Source organism: Chrysemys picta, chromosome 4 (genome assembly GCF_011386835.1).
Source record: "Chrysemys picta bellii isolate R12L10 chromosome 4, ASM1138683v2, whole genome shotgun sequence".
Taxonomy (NCBI): domain Eukaryota; kingdom Metazoa; phylum Chordata; order Testudines; family Emydidae; genus Chrysemys; species Chrysemys picta.
The window spans coordinates 123,908,119-123,928,543 of record NC_088794.1 but is presented as its reverse complement, the minus strand read 5'-3'; the positions used below and the strand labels follow the sequence as shown (position 1 = coordinate 123,928,543).

At 41.9% G+C, this 20,425-nt stretch overlaps 1 protein-coding gene across 2 annotated transcripts; it reads right to left on the bottom strand.

Annotated features, from left to right (window-relative positions):
- Positions 1 to 550: 550 nt before the first annotated feature.
- On the bottom strand, positions 551 to 20,399 carry PSMC1 (proteasome 26S subunit, ATPase 1). Of its 2 annotated transcripts, none has more exons than XM_005285385.5 (11): positions 19,989 to 20,399; positions 17,959 to 18,012; positions 16,713 to 16,809; positions 13,085 to 13,209; positions 12,148 to 12,333; positions 11,754 to 11,882; positions 11,011 to 11,107; positions 9,561 to 9,750; positions 7,028 to 7,179; positions 4,003 to 4,157; positions 551 to 865 (listed from the first exon to the last, which is right to left on the bottom strand). In XM_005285385.5, the coding sequence occupies exons 1-11, from the start codon at positions 19,989 to 19,991 to the stop codon at positions 731 to 733; spliced, it is 1,323 nt and encodes a 440-aa protein (XP_005285442.1). In that variant the 5' UTR covers positions 19,992 to 20,399; the 3' UTR covers positions 551 to 730. The 2 variants fall into 2 exon arrangements, with proteins under 2 accessions (XP_005285442.1, XP_065451662.1); XM_065595590.1 differs by having other exon boundaries at positions 19,955 to 20,019.
- Between the last annotated feature and the right edge of the window lie 26 nt (positions 20,400 to 20,425).

Sequence of the window (20,425 nt, the reverse complement as noted above, 5' to 3'; positions counted from 1 at the left end):
GTTGCATTTAACTTTATGAATGTGACCTTTTCAAAAGGCTGTTTTAACTGACATAACCTAGAGACTGTCTTTTTCTAAGGTGTCCTTAATGAAAAGTTTTGGTCAGCCGTGATTCTAACAAACAGGGTCTGAATTCTTTAAAAAAAAAAAAAAAAAAAAAAACGCAACTCCTAACCATTTTTATAACTGCCTGGGTACTATTATATTGAAATATCCTATAAAAAGAATACCATCATTACTGGACTAGGTGTAATTGTTAATCTTGTAGTAAGCCTAAATCTAGTTAACACAAAAGTATAGGCGATTCATTTAGGATGTATAGACAGAAGAGGTACTATAACTGACAAATCCAATTGAGAGAAATTTTATAATGTTTCTCACAGTAGTTAGTAAGTTATGAGACTGAACAGTGGCTGCACGTCTTATTTTCTAAAATAGTCTATAGAAGCCAGTAGCTTGATGAAAAAATTCATCAAGCCACTAATCGGTAACTAGGCAATTTAATACATATGGCTGAAGTGTTGATAAAGACATTCAATTAAAAAAAATCTTTCTGAAACAAATGTTTTATTTAGAAATAAGTATTTTATAGACTTACAACTAAACACAGTCCATCCATCATGCTTGGAGAGGCTAAGCCATTATGCTCTACTGATGAGGCCTGTGAAACATCTGTTACCATTTCGTGTATTTTGAAAATGAGAAGAGTCCCTCTGTGGACATAGTTAATCTAAAGATAAAGCCCCTCTGGGGTGCCTTCTTGTTTCTTATAGAGAACATTCTCTTTTGATTTTTTGAAGTCTTCATTAGTTACTTTCATTCTGCGTTCTCTCAAAGCCATCAAACCAGCTTCTGTGCAAATTGCCTACCAAAGAGAAAAGCTGATATTAATTGCTAGCTGTAGACAACTAATTCAAACCACACATGCATTACTGTGACACACAGTTTTCAAATATTTTCTAGATGCCAGTGCAAACAGAACAGTGGCAAAACCATGCTAATCATTACTTGCCATATTAAGTTATGAAGCTAACAAGACTGGAACTCAAGTTCTCTCTACACCTGTATTTAACAAATAATTCTGTTTCCGATCCACGCAATGCTTGCATGCCAACAGGAAATCAACAGATACATTTAGCACAGTCCATAACTGTACCTCTTTGATCTACAACAATCTAGTAAACTGAGGCTGCCAGTGTGTGAACTTATCGGCTAAGCAGAACTTTAAAATGGGTCTCTCTAGAGGTGAAATTACAAGGAGCCAGAACTCCTAGTCTCAGCTCTGCAACTGACCTGCTGTATGGCTTTAGACAAGTTACACTATCTCCATGTAAAATTTCTCATCTACAACTTGGGTACAGCAGCTTCACCAAGCCTGTAACTGTGACCTCCTTCAAAAGCCTTAGATGAATATAATTGTAGCTAAGGACTACTAACCAACCCCAAGACAGTGGCTCCTCCAGATGGATACGAAATATTGGGTTAGATTCACAAAGCCAGCATGTTACCCACCTAGTTATCCCCTGCCTTAGCCAATGGGAGATGCTCTGTACTAAACTTCCCTACCCTCAGAGTTCAGTGTCTCCAATGATTTTGCAAGAGGAGGCACTCCCTGAAAACTTTCAGCCCAGGGGTTAGGGTACTCACCAGTAATGTAAGAGACTCTGCTTCAAGTCCCCCCTCTGCCTGAGGGGGAAGAAGAGTGCCCTAACCACTGAGCTATGAGAAGTCTGATGTGGGGCACACTCAATCACTCCTGTTGAAGTTGTTCCACTGGATAAATTATCTAAAAATAATCATTGAAGGAAGAGGACTGGTCCAATGACTCATTTATCCATGTTGGAACAGCTTCAACAGGAGAGACGGAAGAAGCCCCACATCAGAATATCCTTTGGGCTAAGAGTTATGAAGGATGGTCCCCAGAAAGCTCTTGTGTGAGCTCGCCTCAGGTGACCTAATCCACTAGGCAAGCTCTGAGCATGCCTACTGGCATGTGCCCACAGACAAGTTAGGTGGAGGAATGCCTATTGTCCCACAGTTAGTACAGCACATAGAACGAGGCTGCACTGTAGATGCGCAGAGGCAGAAACTGAGCAGGGGTTTTGTGACTCCATTAGGTCCTGATTCTGGGATTTAGGGAACTATGTCCCTTTGTGACTCTAGCCCCTTAGACTTTAATTTCTACTCAACCACTGCTAACATTTGCATTTTCAGCATTTAGAAAAACATGCTCCTCAGCCATTAGAAAGGGTGTGGTAAGTAGAGTTTTGGTACCCACCTACACTAAATGAAGAGGTTTTTATGGCACTAGGGTATTTGTTGACACCCAAATGCAGGAGATTGTTGATGTTAATAAAAAAAATGGAGACGCCAGAGAGTGGCACTGATGGTCCCCGCTCATGCAGTGATACTCAGACTGAGGCTTGGCAGCTGCAAGTGGCTCTTTCATGTGTCTCCTGCAGCTCTTTGCAGCACATAGTGTTTTAATATGATTTTAGTTACAGTAACTCCTCACTTAACGTTGTAATTATGTTCCTGAAAAATGCAACTTTAAGCAAAACAATGTTAAGCAAATCCAATTTCCCCATAAGAATGAATAAAAAGAAGAACAGGAGTACTTGTGGCACCTTAGAGACTAACAAATTTATTAGAGCATAAGCGTTCGTGGACTACAGCCCACTTCTTTGGATGCATATAGAAGAAGTGGGCTGTAGTCCACGAAAGCTTATGCTCTAATAAATTTGTTAGTCTCTAAGGTGCCACAAGTACTCCTGTTCTTCTTTTTGCGGATACAGACTAACACGGCTGCTACTCTGAAACCTATAAGAATGAATGTTAGGGTCCAGGGAAATTTTTTTCACCAGACAAGACTATATACACACACACTATAAGTTTTAAACAAACAACTTAATAGTGGTAAACAGTGATGATGATGGTGAAACTTGGTTGAGGTGGAGGAGTCAGAGGGTGGGATATTTCCCAGGGGATGCCTTACTGCTAAATGATGAACTAGCAATTGGCTGAGCCCTCAAGGGTTAACTCTCACACTCTACAAGGCAGCAGGAATGGAGGAGGGGAGACAGCATCGCAAACATAGACACGCACCGTGTGTGTGAGAGAGAGAGAGAGAGATGCGTATTTCCCCTTCCACTGACCCTACTCTTAAGTACACTGCCTTGTTAATTAGATCAGCTTGCTGAGACCGCAGCTGCTGCCAACAAGCTCCTTCCGTCGTGTGTCCCCCCGCTCTATGGAAGATGGGGTGCAGCAGGGGGAGGGACACATCCTGACAGCCTCCCTCTTCCTCCCCGCACAGCAAGCAGGAGTCTCAGGGAGCAGCTCCAAGGCAGAGGGCAGGAGCAGCACATGGCAGTGAGGGGAGGAACAGCTGAACTGCCAGCAACTGATAACCTGCTGGGCAGCTGCTGTACAGGAAACTTAGGGGAGCAGGGAAGCTGATAGTCCACCCTGGTTCCAAGCCTGCAATGGGCTGCTCTTCCTGCAAGCGGTGGACAAAGCAGGAGACTGCCAAATGACATTAGAAGGGAGCATTACAGAACTTTAAACGAGCATGTTCCCTAATTAATCAGCAATGTAACAACATTAACCAGGACAACTTTAAGTGAGGAGTTACTGTATTAATCAATCAGGATGCTTTTACTATGTTGTTATAGTTGCTAAAATCAATATTTGGTCAGTCATTTTGCTGTAAGAATACATACATATAGTAAATGAACAATGAATTCACACTATTGTGGCTCTTTTGGGTGATGGTGATTGCCAATTTGGCTTCTGCACCACTGAGGCCTGAGTATCACTGCTCTAATCAATGATAAAGGAGAGAAAACAGTAAAAGCTTTGAAGGACAGTTTGACTGTCTTACAGTAGTAGAGGAAGGGGACTGCTTATTTGGATCATAGCATAAGGTCTTAATTCACCCCAGATATTACACATTTATCATAACTGATGTTTACAAACTTAGTCAGCACTAGTGCACCTTACCTTAATATCTGCGCCAGACAGATCATCTTTAGCCATAATAAGCTCATCTAAAGTTACATCATCTGCCAAAGTCATCCTGCTTGTGTGGATCTGAAAGATGCGCTTCTTGGTCTTTTCATCTGGTAAGGGGAACTCAATTTTCCTATCAATACGCCCTGTGTGTAGGAAAGACATTTAAGTGATTCTCGATTGAAAGCAGTGGAATTTGAAGTGCTCTGTCCCCTGAAGAAGTACAGAATGAGCTGTCACTGTTTCCCCCACATTGGCAGAGGTGTGGAGGCAATGTCCCACAGCCATATTCTGGAAGAAAAACTGAGGTCAGAAGGTAGGTGAGGCTCCATGCTCATGAGAATATGAACAAGCTGTGACCGTTTTATTAATGTTTAGGCAGTGTTGCACTGTAGGGTCTGTGTGCAAGACAAAATAGACAGTCACTGTCCCATAATGTTTAAATGAAATAGGGAGAGAACTACTACTGGCCTAGTCATATTTAAATAGAGGAACATAAGAATTGACAAACTGGATCAGAGGGAAGTCCATCTAGTCCATTATCTTGTCTCAAATAGTGACCAGCTTCAGTGGAAAGGTGTAAACCTCACAGTAGGCAGATGTGGGGTAGCTTCCTCCTTACTTCCCAAACACTTAATCTCTTGTTGGCTGTTTTTACAACTTTACAGTATAGTATCTGTGCCCAGCTCAAGTTTTGTTGCTGCTCAGCTTTTATATCCGATTTTTAATATTTTTCCAGGCAAGAAACCCACATAAGGACAAAAAGAAACATCATCATCCAGCCCACTCTTCTCCATTCCCTATTATTAAATTCCAACCAAACAGGACACTCCTGCATCATAGCCTGAAAGTTGCCACATCCAGGCTCTGGCAAAGGAAGGAAAGCAAGTTCAATAAGTAAAAACTTGTCACAGAGAACATCCTGGCACTCACCCTTTCCTATTTAAAACAGGTACCTGCTAACATGAGTGAGGCTTAAAGCTTTTCATGCTTAGACTTTTATTTTTCAAACTGGAGTTCCTTTGTATACAAGTATTCTAAGTAACTTTAAAATTCACCAGTTTTATCTGTGAATTAAATACAAGTGATCAAAAACAAGCACTTCACATTGTGTTTGCACTGAATTAAGTGCTTGGATAGTTTTACCTTTATTAAAGAGCAGCATACTCCAGAGCAGACAGAATGGTAGGTGCCAGGTTTATACTCAGAGGAAAAAAATAAAATCAGCCCAGAAATTCTGGTACTGGTATTTAATACTGGTGTTCTGTTTTTCGATAGCTGAATGGAAAATGTGCTTCTAGACTAAGAGGAAGGATAGCAATTAGGACAGACATGCTGCATGAACGTGGGCTAGATTTACAAAGGAATTTAGGGTGTGGTGAGGTTAAGCATCATCACACCTACCCTTTCAGCACCTAGAAAATCACTGGGATTCTCAAAGTCTGAGATAAGTGCCTTAGAACGGGATTCACAAAAGCCAACATGCTAGGCTGGCTCCTCATCAATGGGTGATGCCAAGGCAAGTGGTCTGTCCCCAGACACCCTTCTCAGAGTTCAGCACCTAAATCTGGGCCGCAGGGAGGCACCTCCCACTGCTTGAGACTCTCAGTGCAAATCTTCTCTTAGCAGTGGGTGCCTATGCCATTTTGCAAGGAGCTGGGGGTGCCAGGACCTCTCTTATAACTTTTAGCCCAGTGGTTAGGATACTCACGTGGGCTGTGGAAGACCCCTGGTTCAAGTCCCCACTTTGCCTGAGGGGAAGAAAGGATTCAAACAGGGATCTGCCACCTCGCAGGTGAGTGCCCAACCATTGGACTATGAGAGAATCTGATGTGGGCCTCCCTCATTCGCTCCTACTGCAGCTGTTGCACTGTGGATAAATAAACAAGAAAAAGTCATTGGAGCAGGGGGACTGTATACTGGGTCTCCCATGGCCCAAATGAGTGCTTTAACACCCATTATAGAGTCATTCTTATGCTTGTTTTCTCTCTAGACTAGTGACTAATCATTTATTCATGGTGGAACAACCTCAAGAGGTGAGACAGAAGGAACCGCACAGACTATTCCATAACCTACTGGTGGCAGATCCCTGTTTGAATCCCTTCACACTTACGTGGAGGAGCAACTTGAAGTGGGGGGTGAGGGGGGTCTCCTGCATAAGTAGCCTAGCCCCTGGGCTAAAAGGTAAGAGGGACGTCTCCCTCTCTCCAGCACTTCCCCAGTACTTTGGGTGAGCTCACCTATGGGAGCCTGATCTGGTAGGTGAGCTCTGAGCCGCGCACCAGATCGGGTCCCACAGGCAAGTTAGGCAGAGGAACACCTCTCTTTTTCTATTTTATACATTGCTCTGGGGGCTTAGGCATCTGGATGTCTAGAGGAAGGCTACTGCATTGCACATGAGTACGTGCAAAAATATAGGCATGTAGGGAACTTTTACTGTGAAAACTTAGGTGCCTACAGCATTCTGGGGCAGCTGAACAGGGCTTTTGTTAACCCCATTGTGACCTGATTTGGGGATTTAGGTACCTGATGTGTCAGTTAAGCACCTAAGTCCTTTTGTGACTCTAGCCCTTAGTCATTCTGCGTCAGCTCCCCATCTGTAAAATGGAGATGATATCACTTCCCTGCCTCACAGGGGTGTTTTAAGGATAAATGATGAGATACTCAGCTACTATGGTAAAGATGGACATATAAAATACCTAAGCAACAGCATGATACATTTAAAATAATTTTCATATTCTTCCTCGGGATTAACTATACATAATGCATTTATAATGCTATTTCTCCTGTAACTGAAAACTATCCTTTTTCTCCATGCACATACATCATGATTCATATTTTACATCCTGTTCAGAAGGACTGACTTTTTATACTCCTAAATCAACATTCCTTCTAAGCCATAAAACGATTATGGAGAGTCTCAAATAACATTCTATAAAGAAAGGCAGAAATGAAATTCAGTACCTGGCACAAGCAGCTTTTTGAAGTAAATGTGACTTAATAAAAAGTCTCTTACCTGGCCTGATTAATGCTGGATCCAATGTTTCTATTCTGTTTGTGGCCATGATAACTTTCACATCCCCACGGGAATCAAACCCATCTAATTGGTTCAGCAACTCCAGCATCGTACGCTGGATCTCTCTTTCACCACCAGAATTTGAGTCATATCTTTGAGAATGGGCAAGAGAAAGAAATATAACTAAACTAAACCCTGTACAAAAAATACTTTTCTTTACCAATAATAAAATGATCAGCATATCAGAAATAAATGCTCTGACACTCTACCAATGATTATAATCAGCTTTTTTCGTCAGAGCTTAAAACACCCAGGTTATATAGGAATGTAAATATGCCCTCAAATACAAAAGCTTTCACAATAGGTCAGTTTATATACCACCTGGGTCCAATAAGGTAAGCAGAAGACAGAGAAACAGCCTTCAAAAGAGACACCCAACTTTAAAGTCACATTTCTGACTGAAAATGTTGGCTCTTCTGCAGTTACAAGTACACCTCTACCCCCATGTAACGCTGTCCCTGGGAGCCAAAAAATCTTACCACGTTATAGATGAAACCGTGTTATATCAAACTTGCTTTGATCTGCTGGAGTGCGTGCACCCCCCCCCCCCCGAGCACTGCTTTACCGCATTATATCCGAATTCGTGTTATATCGGGGTAGAGGTGTAACACTAAACTGAAAGATGAGCAAATATTCTTATTTTTCCAGTGTTTACTTTGTGCATCAGTGTGCATAGTTAGTTTGTCCCTTAATGAAAAGGCCCTTATAAATAGGGAAGCAGAAAAATCCTCAATTTTTTAACAGGAATTTTTAAAAAATTGTAAACATACTATTTAGAAGGGTGCGTTCTCAGAAACTGATTATTTAAATTAATCCATTTCCAGTTTTTCATATATGCACAGATTTTATGGTCAAAGTATTACAATAATCTAGTCTGACCTTTGCATAGAAAAAGCCACAGAATTTCACGATTCCAATATCTAGTCCAATAATTTCAGGTTGAACCAGAGCCCTATATTTATCTAATCCCCTCCTAACAAATCCCTCCCCATGTTTTTTTAAATCTAAGAACTAACATGACATTTACAAACAATCATTCTGCTGGTATATAATGCCCCTTACATTTTCCAGTCTTGTCTATTTACACTGTAAACTTTTGGGGGCAGAGACTGGGACTAGCACAATGGGGTCTGATGCTTGATTGGTCCCCTAGGCAGTACCATAATAAAAAATTAGAACATACAGTTTAGAAACACATCTAGTCTTGATGTAAAGACGTAGAGTGATGAATGTATCACATTCCTTGGTAAGCTATTCCAATGATTAATTACCCTCAATGTTAAAAATGTGTGTCACTTCCAATTTGACCATTGCTGACTTTAGCTTCCAGCTGTTAGGACTTGACAGCATCCCTCTAACAATCTCTTTGCCTGTGCTGATTCGAGTCAGACCTTCAGTGTGTTTTACTGGAACAGTTTGGTTTGTTTGTTTTTTTTAAACAGAAGTATGAAAATGGCACCTCCAGACATCCCAAAATGTGCAAATATATACTGCTATTTCCAACACTTTGATTTTTAGGGTGATAATGGGCTGCTTTAAGGACACCTTAAGCTGTGAAGTGCGTCAGTCCCAATTAAACCTTGCTCCATCTTTAAAACAGCACAGCCTGGATGCAAGCTGACATTAGTTCAGAGTGACATAATGGCTCACTCACATGGATCAATTTTATTAACTTCTGCTGTGGACAGCGTAACAATTAAAAATGCTATAAAAGTTATGGAAAGTTATTGAGCATGGATTTTGACCATGCTACACCCAAACAATGTTATTTTAAACTTCTCTACATCCCTACATATCTACATAGCAGAATGTATAGACAAGCATCTACAGATTTATATAAATAATAACAATAGAAAAATAAGTTAAAGTAATCAAATGTCGTACTCAGCTAATGTTAGAGGCATGAAGAATTTATTTGTTAAACAAGCCATCTCTTTCTGCCTAAAGCAATCCATCATTACTCTAGCTATACTGTTAGGTTCTACTACACTAGCAGCTAACTTTTGGCATATCTTATAACAAAAAATGTTTTGAGATAATTTTTTTGAGAATTTTGTAGTAACTACTTCAAATTTTACTTGTCAACAAATGGAAGTGTTGTTCACATTAAAAATCATTTAAGCCAGTGGTTCTCAAACTTTTGTACTGGTGACCCCTTTCACATAGCAAGCCTCTGAGTGCAACCCCCTTACCATTAAATACACTTTTAAATATATTTAATACCATTATAAATGCTGGAGGCAAAGCAGGGTTTGGGGCTGGGGGCTGACAGCTCATGACCCCCCATGTAATAACCTCGCGACCCCTGGAGGGGTCCCGACCACCAGTTTGAGAGCCCCTGATTTAACCTACCAAAATGTCAATGACGAAAGGAGAAATTCAACACAAACGGAAATGTTTCAGATAACTTCCCTATTGTTCTTGACAAAATTATTATTATATTCAGTGTGGAAGTGTGAATGCAATACACTACCTCTTTGTACCAATGGCATCTATTTCATCAATAAAGACGATTGATGGAGCATGCTCCTCAGCTACGCGGAACAATTCACGGACAAGTTTTGGACCATCACCTAGGTACTTCTGTATAAGCTCGGAGCCAACAACTCTCAGAAAGGTTGCTGAGGTCTGGTTTGCCACTGCTTTGGCTAGTAAGGTTTTACCTATTATCAATTGTAAAGAAACACTGCAGTGAGTTTGCAGTAACAATTATTAACGTTAAGAAAAAAGATGCATGAAATTCAGAACAGTGCTGATATACCAAGTCTAATTATATTAAAATTACAACTCAATGACTAAGACATTGCAATGCTGAGCATCACAGCGCTGAACTTTTAGGTGCCTAGAAAAATCACTGCGATCCTCAATGATTGAGGTAGGCACACAGGCTTCCTATACAATGAATGGGGAGGGTTAGGACCCTTAGAACATGATCCACAAAAGTCAACGTTCTAGGCAGCTCTCCACCTTAGCTAGACAATGATGGGTGTATCCTGGAGACAGGCACCTACCTCTGCTTAGTGATCCATGAAAGAAGACCCGCCTCTTTGAGTCAAAAGGCTTAGGTGGCTTAAGGCATTTCTTGCGGGACATGACAGGTGCAAAGCTACCATACCCCGAGCCTCCCACATCCCAGGGGAGCGTTGTAACCATTGCAATGCAGAGTCAGTCTCTCTCTCTGGCCCAATGACTATTTAAGTATTTATCAACAGTGGATCAGTCGTTGGGCCAGTGAGAATGACTCTGAGCCCAGGGGTTAAGGCATCCACCTGGGAGATGGGAGACCAAGGGTCCAGTCCCCATGCTCTAATGACTCAAGTATTTATCCACAACTTCAACCAGAGAAACTGAGGAAGCCCCACATCAGAATATTCCGTAGCTCAGTGATTGGAGCACTCTCCTGAGAAGTGGGAGACCCCTATTCAAATCCTTTCTCCTGCAGATGGGGAAATTGAACCTGGGTCTCTGACACCCCAGGTGAGTGCTCTAACCACTGGCTAAAGTTATAAGGTGGGTACCACCTCCTCCTCCGGGAAGACTCTGAACAGGGCCCAATCCAGGAGGTGGCCTCTGAACATGCCCACTAGAATGGTCTGGCTACACATGCGACTTAGGTGGATGACACCTATCTTCCCCCAGTTTGTGAACTGCTCTAGGGCTTATGCGGGAGATAAGCTTCGGAACACCTATAGGGAGGCAGTAGTGTGCACGCCCAGAGGCAAAAACTCAAGCGCTGAGGGAACTTTTACCCTGAAGACTCAGGCCCTAACCTCATCCAGCAGCTATGGGGTGCAGCAGGAGTTTTGTGAATCGCAGTGGAGCCAGAATTGGGACTTAGGTGCCTAAGTATCTTTGTGGATCTGCACTTAATACTTTAAATGGGATTAACTGAGCATACTTAAAGTTACTGTTATGTAGGATACCTGTGCCAGGTGGGCCATAAAGAATTACTCCTTTGGGAGGCTTTATACCCATCTCTTCATAATACTCAGGATGGGTGAGAGGAAGCTCCACAGACTCCTATAACATAAGAACAAGTATTAAAGTATTTTACAAATATTGACTAATTAATCCGCACAACAGTCACATGAAGTAATTGAGTATTACTGTCTCCATTTTAGAAATGAAAACATTAAGGCTGAATGAGTGCACAGCCAAAGGCCACATAGCAAGTCAATGTCAGAGCTTAATTTAGAATTCAGGAATTCATGGCTCCTAATCCTGTGTACAGAGCACTAGAGGACGCCTCTATAATCTGAGGATTATTCAACAAGAGAAATCTGGTTTCCTCAATGTGTTAATTATCAATTATTAAGGCCAACATTTTCACTAGTGTTTTGGGTGCCCACCTTGAGTCACCCTTAAAAGGTACCTATTTCAGAGGGAAGGAAATCAGCACTTTCTGAAAATCACGTCACTTTAAAGTGAGGCAAAATAGGACTCCCAAAATCACTAGTCACTTTTGAAAATCTTGATATAATTGTAAAAGACTGCTAAGGCTGAGGATTTAAAATGTACAAAATCCCAGAAAGCTCAGTGCTGTCTTGGGTTCCACAGCAATTGTGACAATTCATGCACAAGTTTTGGACCATCATCTAGGTAACTTCCTGATAACAGATGCTTAAAAGTTTTCTTATTAATTAGATAAATTACTAAATATGAATACCTTAATTTCTTGAATCTGGTTGTCAAGGCCACCAATGTCAGCGTAAGTCTCCTGAGGGGCCTTCTCCACTTTCATCACTGTAACTAAAGGATCTGTGTCATCCATCAGGACTCCTATCACAGCATGAACCTAGTCCAAGTGGTATACCAATACCAAACATAAGTAAAATAGCATGCATTTTACTGAAGAATGATCCTAAAGATAAAACACAAAACTACACAGGAATCCAAGATTAAATGTACTGTACATTCACACAGCGACATGAAACACACAAAGCACTTATTCTTGGATCTTGCACTATGGTACTCTTATAACAGATCCAAAACCAAAGGCTAGTTCAAAAGGGTATTGGAACTTGCACACCACTCCATCTTCATATTGTGAAACAACTTACCTTATGATTGAGCAAAACAGAGCAGCCTGGTTCTAGAAGATCTTTGTCCACAAAAGACAAAATACTGACATAGTGCTCAGATCCCACTGATGTAGACACTATAGCGTGATTATCATCAATAATCTCCTCCAGGGTACCTACAGACATTGGGGTTCCTCTCAGATCATCGACCTTTGATCTCTCTTCCTGCAAGAAACAAACAAGCAAAAGCAAAGAACTAAACACAGAAACAAACAAAAAAAAATAGCTTCGGCAAAACATGTATTGTACTGCTTTAAACATATATACTAAAGAAAGAACTACTACCTGTGTGAGGAAAAAAATGGAAATTCATTACCCAGTTCTTTTGACAACTATTTGAGAAAAAAAAAAAAAGTCCTTTCTACTTCTTGTGATGCGGTATAGATTCCACAGTCCCTGAGAATGTAGCTTCCACAGCAGAGGAGGATAGGAGCTCTCTTTTTGGGGCAGCTAAGAAGCTAAACCACTTGTTTAATCTCATGTTGCTTTATGCCTCTGTAGCTTACCCTATAAGAATGTGTATGTGTCTAGTGCATTCCCTCCCTTCTCTGCTGGCTGGCCACCTTGGAGAGTTCCACCTTCAGAGACCCACTAAACAAAAACACATGCCCCACCTATAATAAACTGTATCGAAACTCAACCCACTAGTCCAGTCCCCAATATTCCTGAAAGTAGACTCCTCCACCCTCTGTTCTTCAACTAGGGAGCCGCTCGGTAAGGAGACTGTACCTTCTATGCTTTATTAAATACAATTAAAATAAATATTAAATATTTAATCTGTTTTTATAAATTTCAGTCACTTTATTTCCAGGTCTTGTGCATCAACTAGTTTACATTGTTTACAATTTTACTTCTAAAGATCTAGGTTAGTAGTATCTCAGTTTTAATAAGAGTGTAATAATTTCCTCAGACTTACCTCTTGCTTTTCTTCTAAAGGTTTCATCTGTTCCTGATTTCTGATAAATTCTTCCTCCATAAGTAGGTAATCTTTAATTCTCTCTAATTTCAGCAATTTGAGTCTGCATTGTGTGTGAGGTGTCACTGTAATGAAAGAAGTTGAATCACTGTATATCTGACTCCCATTTAGATATGGTATAAGCTATTCAATAATTCATTGCAAGAAACTGCTGGCCTAATCCTTATTAACAGGCCAGTCTGAATCATTACCCAAAGGCCTATAAACTAAGAAATCCACCAGCAAATCTTTTCAAGATACTAGTTATTTAAATGAAAGTTTCTAATCGGATTTTCTTCCAAATGTCATAATTACCTTCTACCACAACAGTCTCTGGGGTGATGGCTTTAGGTGTGTTTTTCTATACATCTACCCAACCACTACCAGGGTTTTCAATGGCACATCAGTAGATGAGTCAATACTTCCAGAATCTAACAAGGTAAGAGTGCATCAAGCAGAGGTAGGCACTGCAGACTAAGATTATGCTCTGGCAGCCATAGCCACTACCATGCTAATACCTCACCACAAAAAAGCTCCAGTGGCCTAGAATATGGATGTAATTTCCCAGTGGGGTTTCCAGCCATCAGGCACATAGTAAAGCAATACTTTATTCCACTTTAAAGACAGTGGAGCATAAGAACGGCCATACTGGGCCAGACCAATGGTCCATCTAGCCCAGTATCCTGTCTTTTGACAGTGGCCAATGCCAGGTGCTTCAGAGGGAATGAACAGAACAGGCAATCATCGAGAGATCCATCCCCTATTGTCTATTCCCAGCTTCTGGAATTCAGACGCTAAGGACACCCAGAGCATTGGGTTGCATCCCTGACCATCTTGGCTAATAGATCCCATGAACTTATTTCTTTTTTAAACCCTGTTATAGTTTTGACCTTCACAACCTCTCCTGGCAATGAATTCCACAGCTTGACTGTGTGTTGTGTGAAGTAGTAGCTTCTTTTGTTTGTGTTAAACCTGCTGCCTAATAATTTCATTGGATGATACCTGGTTCTTATGTTATATGAAGGAGTACGTAATACTTCCTTATTAATTTTCTCTACACCACTCACATTTTTACAGACCTTTATCATACCCCACTTAGTCATCTCTTTTCCAAGTTGAAAAGTCCCAGGCTTTTTAATCTCTTCTCATATGGAAGCTGTTTCCTACCCCTAATCATTTTTGCTGCCCTTCTCTGTACCTTTTCCAATTTTAATATATATATTTTTGAGATGAGGCAACCAGAACTTCATGCAGTATTTAAGGTGTGAGCGTACCATGGATTTATATAGTGTCATGATGATATTTTCTGTCTTCTTATCTATCCCTTTCTTAATGGTTCCTAACATTCTGACAGCTTTTTTGACTGCCGTTGCATATTGAGCAGAAGAGCAAAAGGAGAAAAATTCACAGAAGAATCACTAAGACACCCCGGAACAAAAACCACAGTGGTAGAAATAAATTAACCACAGTAAAGAAAAGGTTACTTTAAACTAACAAAGCAACTGACTATTAGCTAATCAAAAAGTACAGCCCTTAAACAGAGCAAATTCAATAGAACAGCTGCAATACATCTTAAACGCCCAAACCCTGGAAAACCCAATTCTAGAGAGTTTAATGTTTTTCTCCTTTCTCCTCCTCCCCCTTTTACTAAAAGTCAGCTGGAATAGCATTACTGAATGCACAATTTCACCACTGTTTATAAACAAAATCAGGAACCACAGTTTCCTTTTTCCCTTGTCCTGCCTCATATGTTAGACATATCTACAGTATTCAGTCTGGACTCTGAATGATCCTTCCAGACCCCCAGTGCTTCACCTGATGGAGAACTTAAAGAAAACAAAAATGCCAGCCACAATCTCACAGCAAAAGGCTCAGTTCAGGAGGAATTTTACAGGTCTTCCTTGAACTGGTGCTTTATCCACTGTCATAGATACATCTGTGCAAAGCACAGTATACACATGAGTTATAGAAGTAGTGCACAATTTATACCAGTGCAGCTTATTCCAGCTACAACAAATTGCATGGAATCAGAGTAAATCCTGTTCGCTCTATTGCTTGCACCAGCATGCTACACCAGTGGTTGAAAACTTAGTATAGAAAAGGCCATAGATACAAAGCAAATTCACATGTCCTACTCACAGCTAAAGTTTCACACAATAAGTGCTAAAACAAGAGTTCTCCCCCTTAACAGCCTTCTAAATCCAGAAAGGGCCTCTGGGAGGAAAAAAAAAAAAATAGCCCCCACAACCACCTCATTCCACTCCCCAATTTCATTTAGTTTCATTCTGCAAGTTTCATTTGGGAACGTGAAGAGAATTACAACAGCAGCAAACATACTCATAGACTTTAAGGTCAGAAGGGACCATTATGATCATCTAGTCTGACCTCCTGCACAATGCAGGCCACAGAATCTCACCTACCCACTCCTGTAACAAACCCCTAACCTATAACAAACTCCTAACCTCACGTAACAGAGCAAATCTAATTGCAAAAATCTAATTGTTAATGACTGTGAGCAAGCACCTTAACCACAACATTGCATAATTTAATACTGTATCCCTTGTGAGTTCATCTGTTCAGATCCTCTGCAACAGTAAAAAAACACCTGATAGACAAATGGACAGTAGTATACCATGTATCTGTGTCACTGTTCTACTACTGGACAGAATAGGTAACCCATTCAAACATCAGGTTTCAGAGTAGCAGCCGTGTTAGTCTGTATCCGCAAAAAGAAGAACAGGAGTACTTGTGGCACCTTAGAGACTACCAAATTTATTAGAGCATAAGCTTTCGTGGAAGCTTATGCTCTAATAAATTTGGTAGTCTCTAAGGTGCCACAAGTACTCCTGTTCTTCTTTTTGCGGATACAGACTAACACGGCTGCTACTCTGAAACCTGTCATTATGCAAGGCACTGGATTTAGCCGTATGGAGTGGAAATCCATCAAGATATGCATCCGAAGAAGTGGGCTGTAGTCCACGAAAGCTTATGCTCTAATAAATTTGTTAGTCTCTAAGGTGCCACAAGTACTCCTGTTCTTCCATTCAAACATATGTGTGCATTTTACAGAGAATAAATCCTACTGGTCCTGCACAAGGACAATGTTTCACAGTTTACGGATAATTCAGGTGAATAAAAGACTTATTTTTGTTGTTTATACAGACAGAAGAGACTCTCAACATCACTTCTCTCAGCTCCTAAATGCACAGGAGGGTCAGTCACTCTTGCTTATTCCAATCCTACTCCAACTATATTATTCACAGGATCTTCCCCACTTTTGACCTCATTTAAGAAAAAGAAAAAAAATTGGGTGCCCTATAGAGCATTCGTCAGAAAAAATATTAAGAATTACTGAGATAATCTCTAATAACCTTAACCAAGTAATAGGGAAATTATTTCTAATAAAATCTTTACAGTGTTACCTTTGGTTTTATAATTTAGTCATTTGAGATTTAGGCCTAATCCTGCAGTATGATCTGTGGAAGCAGACCATTATATGCCCTTGTGGAGCTTGTTGCAGGATCAGAACCCTAGATCCCACAATATTATAAGAGCCTTGTGAGATTGTAGGAGAAATAAACATATTTACCCAGTGGGAGTTTGCTGGCTGCATCTGGTCCCTTTGTTTTCTTCTTCTTTTTCCCCACTCTAGTTGGAACTGGAGGTTCATATTTCTTCTTCTTATCCTTTTAAACCAAATCAGACAAGCACAAAACAAAAATCAGAATAGCTATCACAAGAACAAGCCACAGAAATCCATCACAGTGCCAAGCTGAAAAATAACTCAATTTGAAAGTGAATTACAATGCAAAGATGTACTGGGTTTGTGCCTTTTACTCCTCCTTTATGATGTATAATATATAAAGAGGGAGGCTTTAAAAAAACTAATTATTTTCCTGCTTACTTTATACATTAGATATATCAGATCTTGAGTTGCCTCTTTCAGATGAAGGACTTTGCCAGTTTTTGGAAAACTAGGAATCTGATGTCACAGGAGGCTGAAACCTGAACTGTAAATCTTCGAGGCCTCTAAAGTGAGGCTTAAGGGAGAGAGGAGGTTGACTCTCAAGCCTAGTCTACACTAGAGAATCACACTACTGCTCTCTGCACTGGTGTGATGGTGTAAGTTGCAGCAAGGCAAAGTGTTTACACTAGCCATCCTATGTCACACAGCGCACAGCTTCCACACGCAGAACAGAACACTTTGCTCTGTTGCAGCAGCACTGCACTGTGGAGACTTATCCCAGTGTTATTTTACAACATAAAGGAGCAGTCAGGTTTTGCAGTTTGTTTACTTTGCAGTTTAATCTACATCCAAATATATTAAATTCAGTTGTTAATTTGTATATTTATAAGTTTGCCTGCATAAACAGAATTCTAGCTCAGAAGGACTCATTTTTCTTCCTAAGCCACAAGAAAGAAAGCCATATTAGTTGGATTTTTAAAAATGCACTTGCAGCCGATGTGCACAAGTGCTGACTCGGTACTCACAAATCAGGCATCTGCCTGCAGATTTTGAAAAGTCAACTCCTTTGTGACCAAGAGCTATTTTTATTTCACTGTTTGTAAGTAGGATATTACTGCCATGTAATTTTTAGTGCCTCTTGTACAGTTTACAGAGCAAGCCATTTTCTGAGTAAACCATGTGAGTTCTTCTACAACATGCATGTGAAAGTGATATTTGGGGAGGCTAGGAAATATAAGCAATGGGCAAATTTTAGGCAGTTTTGAGTACATGAAACAAAAGATTATTTAAAAATCCATTGCTGAAAACTTTGGAATTAGTCATGCAGTTTACCCTATTAAAAAAGGGCAATTGATTTTTCATTATTTACCTTGTCATCCTTCTTGCCACCCCCAGGACCATGTCCACCACTTTGACTTTGACCCTAAAGGAAAACAAAGATGACACCCAAATGAAAGCAAGCAAGCTATTTGTATCTGGAATACTAAGAATCTTGCAAGAATCTTGCAAAAAGAATATGCAATTAGATACATTTTAATAAGGCTAAACAAACTGCTGGTAAATCCTGGAATAAATCAATCTTCTCAAGCAGGAGAGTTAGTGAAGGGATTTGAAGAGTGGAGCAATATGGACTGACCAAAGGGCTATGTTTTGGACTGATACAGCATTGCACTAGCTTGGTGCATAATGGTTAAATCTCCTTCCTTTGAAGCATAAAGTATTGACCACAGTTGAACTAGATATGCCAGGAAGATGGCAATCCCTGTTTCCAAGGCCTGTAAACTATTTCCTTGTCAATAATACAACTCATCACATAAAGCTAGTGTACTCATCTGTACTAAATCAAGAATTGGTATTAAAGCTAGTGAAAAGAATGTACTATCAAGAAGGTTAAGATTTTGTCACAGGTATTTTTGGTAAAACTCAGGCACAGGTTTAAATTGCCTGTGACCTGTCCCTGACTTTTACTAAAAATAACTGTAACAAAATGGGGCTGACTGGGGGAGGACTGAAGCCCAAACTCGGGGGAGGTGCATGAGAGCCCGAGCCCCAGCCCCACTGCCACGGTGGGGGAATCCAGCACCTGCTGCTCATGGCAGCTGAGAGCTGCAAGGGTCCCCCCAGTGCCCATGGCTCCTGTGAACCGCTGCCGGTGGCGGCTCAGAGCTGCAGGGCTCCACGGCGGCTGCCAGCTCCAGCCCACCACCCCAGGGCTGGAAAACATCACAGAGGTCTCAGAAAGTCACAGAATCCATGACATAATCTTACCCTTCACTATCAGACATGGGTGTTCACTGGGCAAACTGTGTTATTAAGTCCACAGGTTTTTATATGACTTTTCACATTGTTAATGAGTTAGACTATAAAATGGGTTAGCTTTTGCTAATCAGTTAAGGCAATGAAACAATAAAGCTGTGTATTTTAATTGTATGCTTAATACACTATTGTCAGCTCTTGAGATTCTAGGTGTTTTTACTCAAAGCGCTAGCTACTAGAGCCGTGCGATTATGTGAGCATCTCAGCTGCCATTACGAAAAAACCAAACAGGTTTCTCAACCTTGTGGTTGTGAAAACTGAAAATGTGACCCAAGTGTTGTCCAAACATTAAAAAGGAGATAAAACGACCCAAAATTGTATTTTAAAAATCTCAAGAATGTTAAGGTACTTGTGGTTTTTGAACACTTCGTGTTGGCAATACCCTACACAGCACCCCACGATGTGAGCACTTTGAGATCTACTGATGAAAAACATTATGTCAAAATTAGGTATTTTTATTATTTAAACGAAGATTAACAAACCAATTGTGGGTGTGGGAAAGGGGACAGGACCCGGCCCCAGCCCCAATTTGTTTTTTTCTCCGTTTTGCTAAATACCAGACAGGCAGGCCTACAGAAGAGAAATCTTTTCAGTCTCCTCATGGGGTACCGGATAAGACGGGAGACTGTTAACATGGGTGGCAGCTTTGCCATTTCCACCCTCCTTTGTTTCGCCTGTGCCTCGTAGCAGCGGGGATCTGCCCCCTTCGCTGGCCGGCGGCGCAGGACGAGGGGCTGTGCCTGAGGGGGACCGGCCCCTTCTGGACAGGGCTCTGGGGGACGCTCCCTTCCGGGAGATGATTTTACGGCTTAGAAATAAATTGCCTCCCGAAATCGGTAAATACCCCCCCCCATGCCGTTCCTCCTCCCCCCACTCCTGCCCGCTCCCCTCGCTCCGGGGCCGGCGGGGCACAGGCCTCAGCGGGGGATGGGCGATGACTCCGCATAAGCCGGGCCGGCGGGGGAAGGAGCCGGGCCCCAGAGGCAGGGGGCCCAGCCCCTCTCCATATCCCCCCGTCCCTCGGTCTCCTGACTGCAGCCCCCGGTTACCGGTGACGGAGACACGGGCCCGGTGCTCACTCACCATCCTGCACCCACCAACGGAAGCTCCGCGGCGTATGGAGGCCGAGAGGGCACAGACAGAGGCGAGGCCGCTACGGAGCCCAGGAAGGGCCAAGCGCGGCCGCGAAGAGAGCGAGGGGGCGGGGCCTGAGTGTGGGGAGGAAGGAAGGAAATGAATGGGGCGTGGAGAGCAAGAAGCCTCTGCCCAACCCTGGGGACGGGGGACGGGTTGGGGGCAGCGCGCGGGGTCACGTGACGCTGGACGGGCGGCGGGTTGGGGAGTGGAGAGATGCTGGGCGCGCGGCGGGGGCTGTTCTGAGCTCGTGGGGGGCGTCAGGCAGGTTCGCGGAGCTGGCAGCGGCAGCAGGGGCTGTGTCAGTGGGGAGACGCTTCGAGGCTAGTGCCCATGGCAGAGCCGTCCCTGCTGTCACGTGGGGCCTCTTCCTGCAGCTGCTTCTT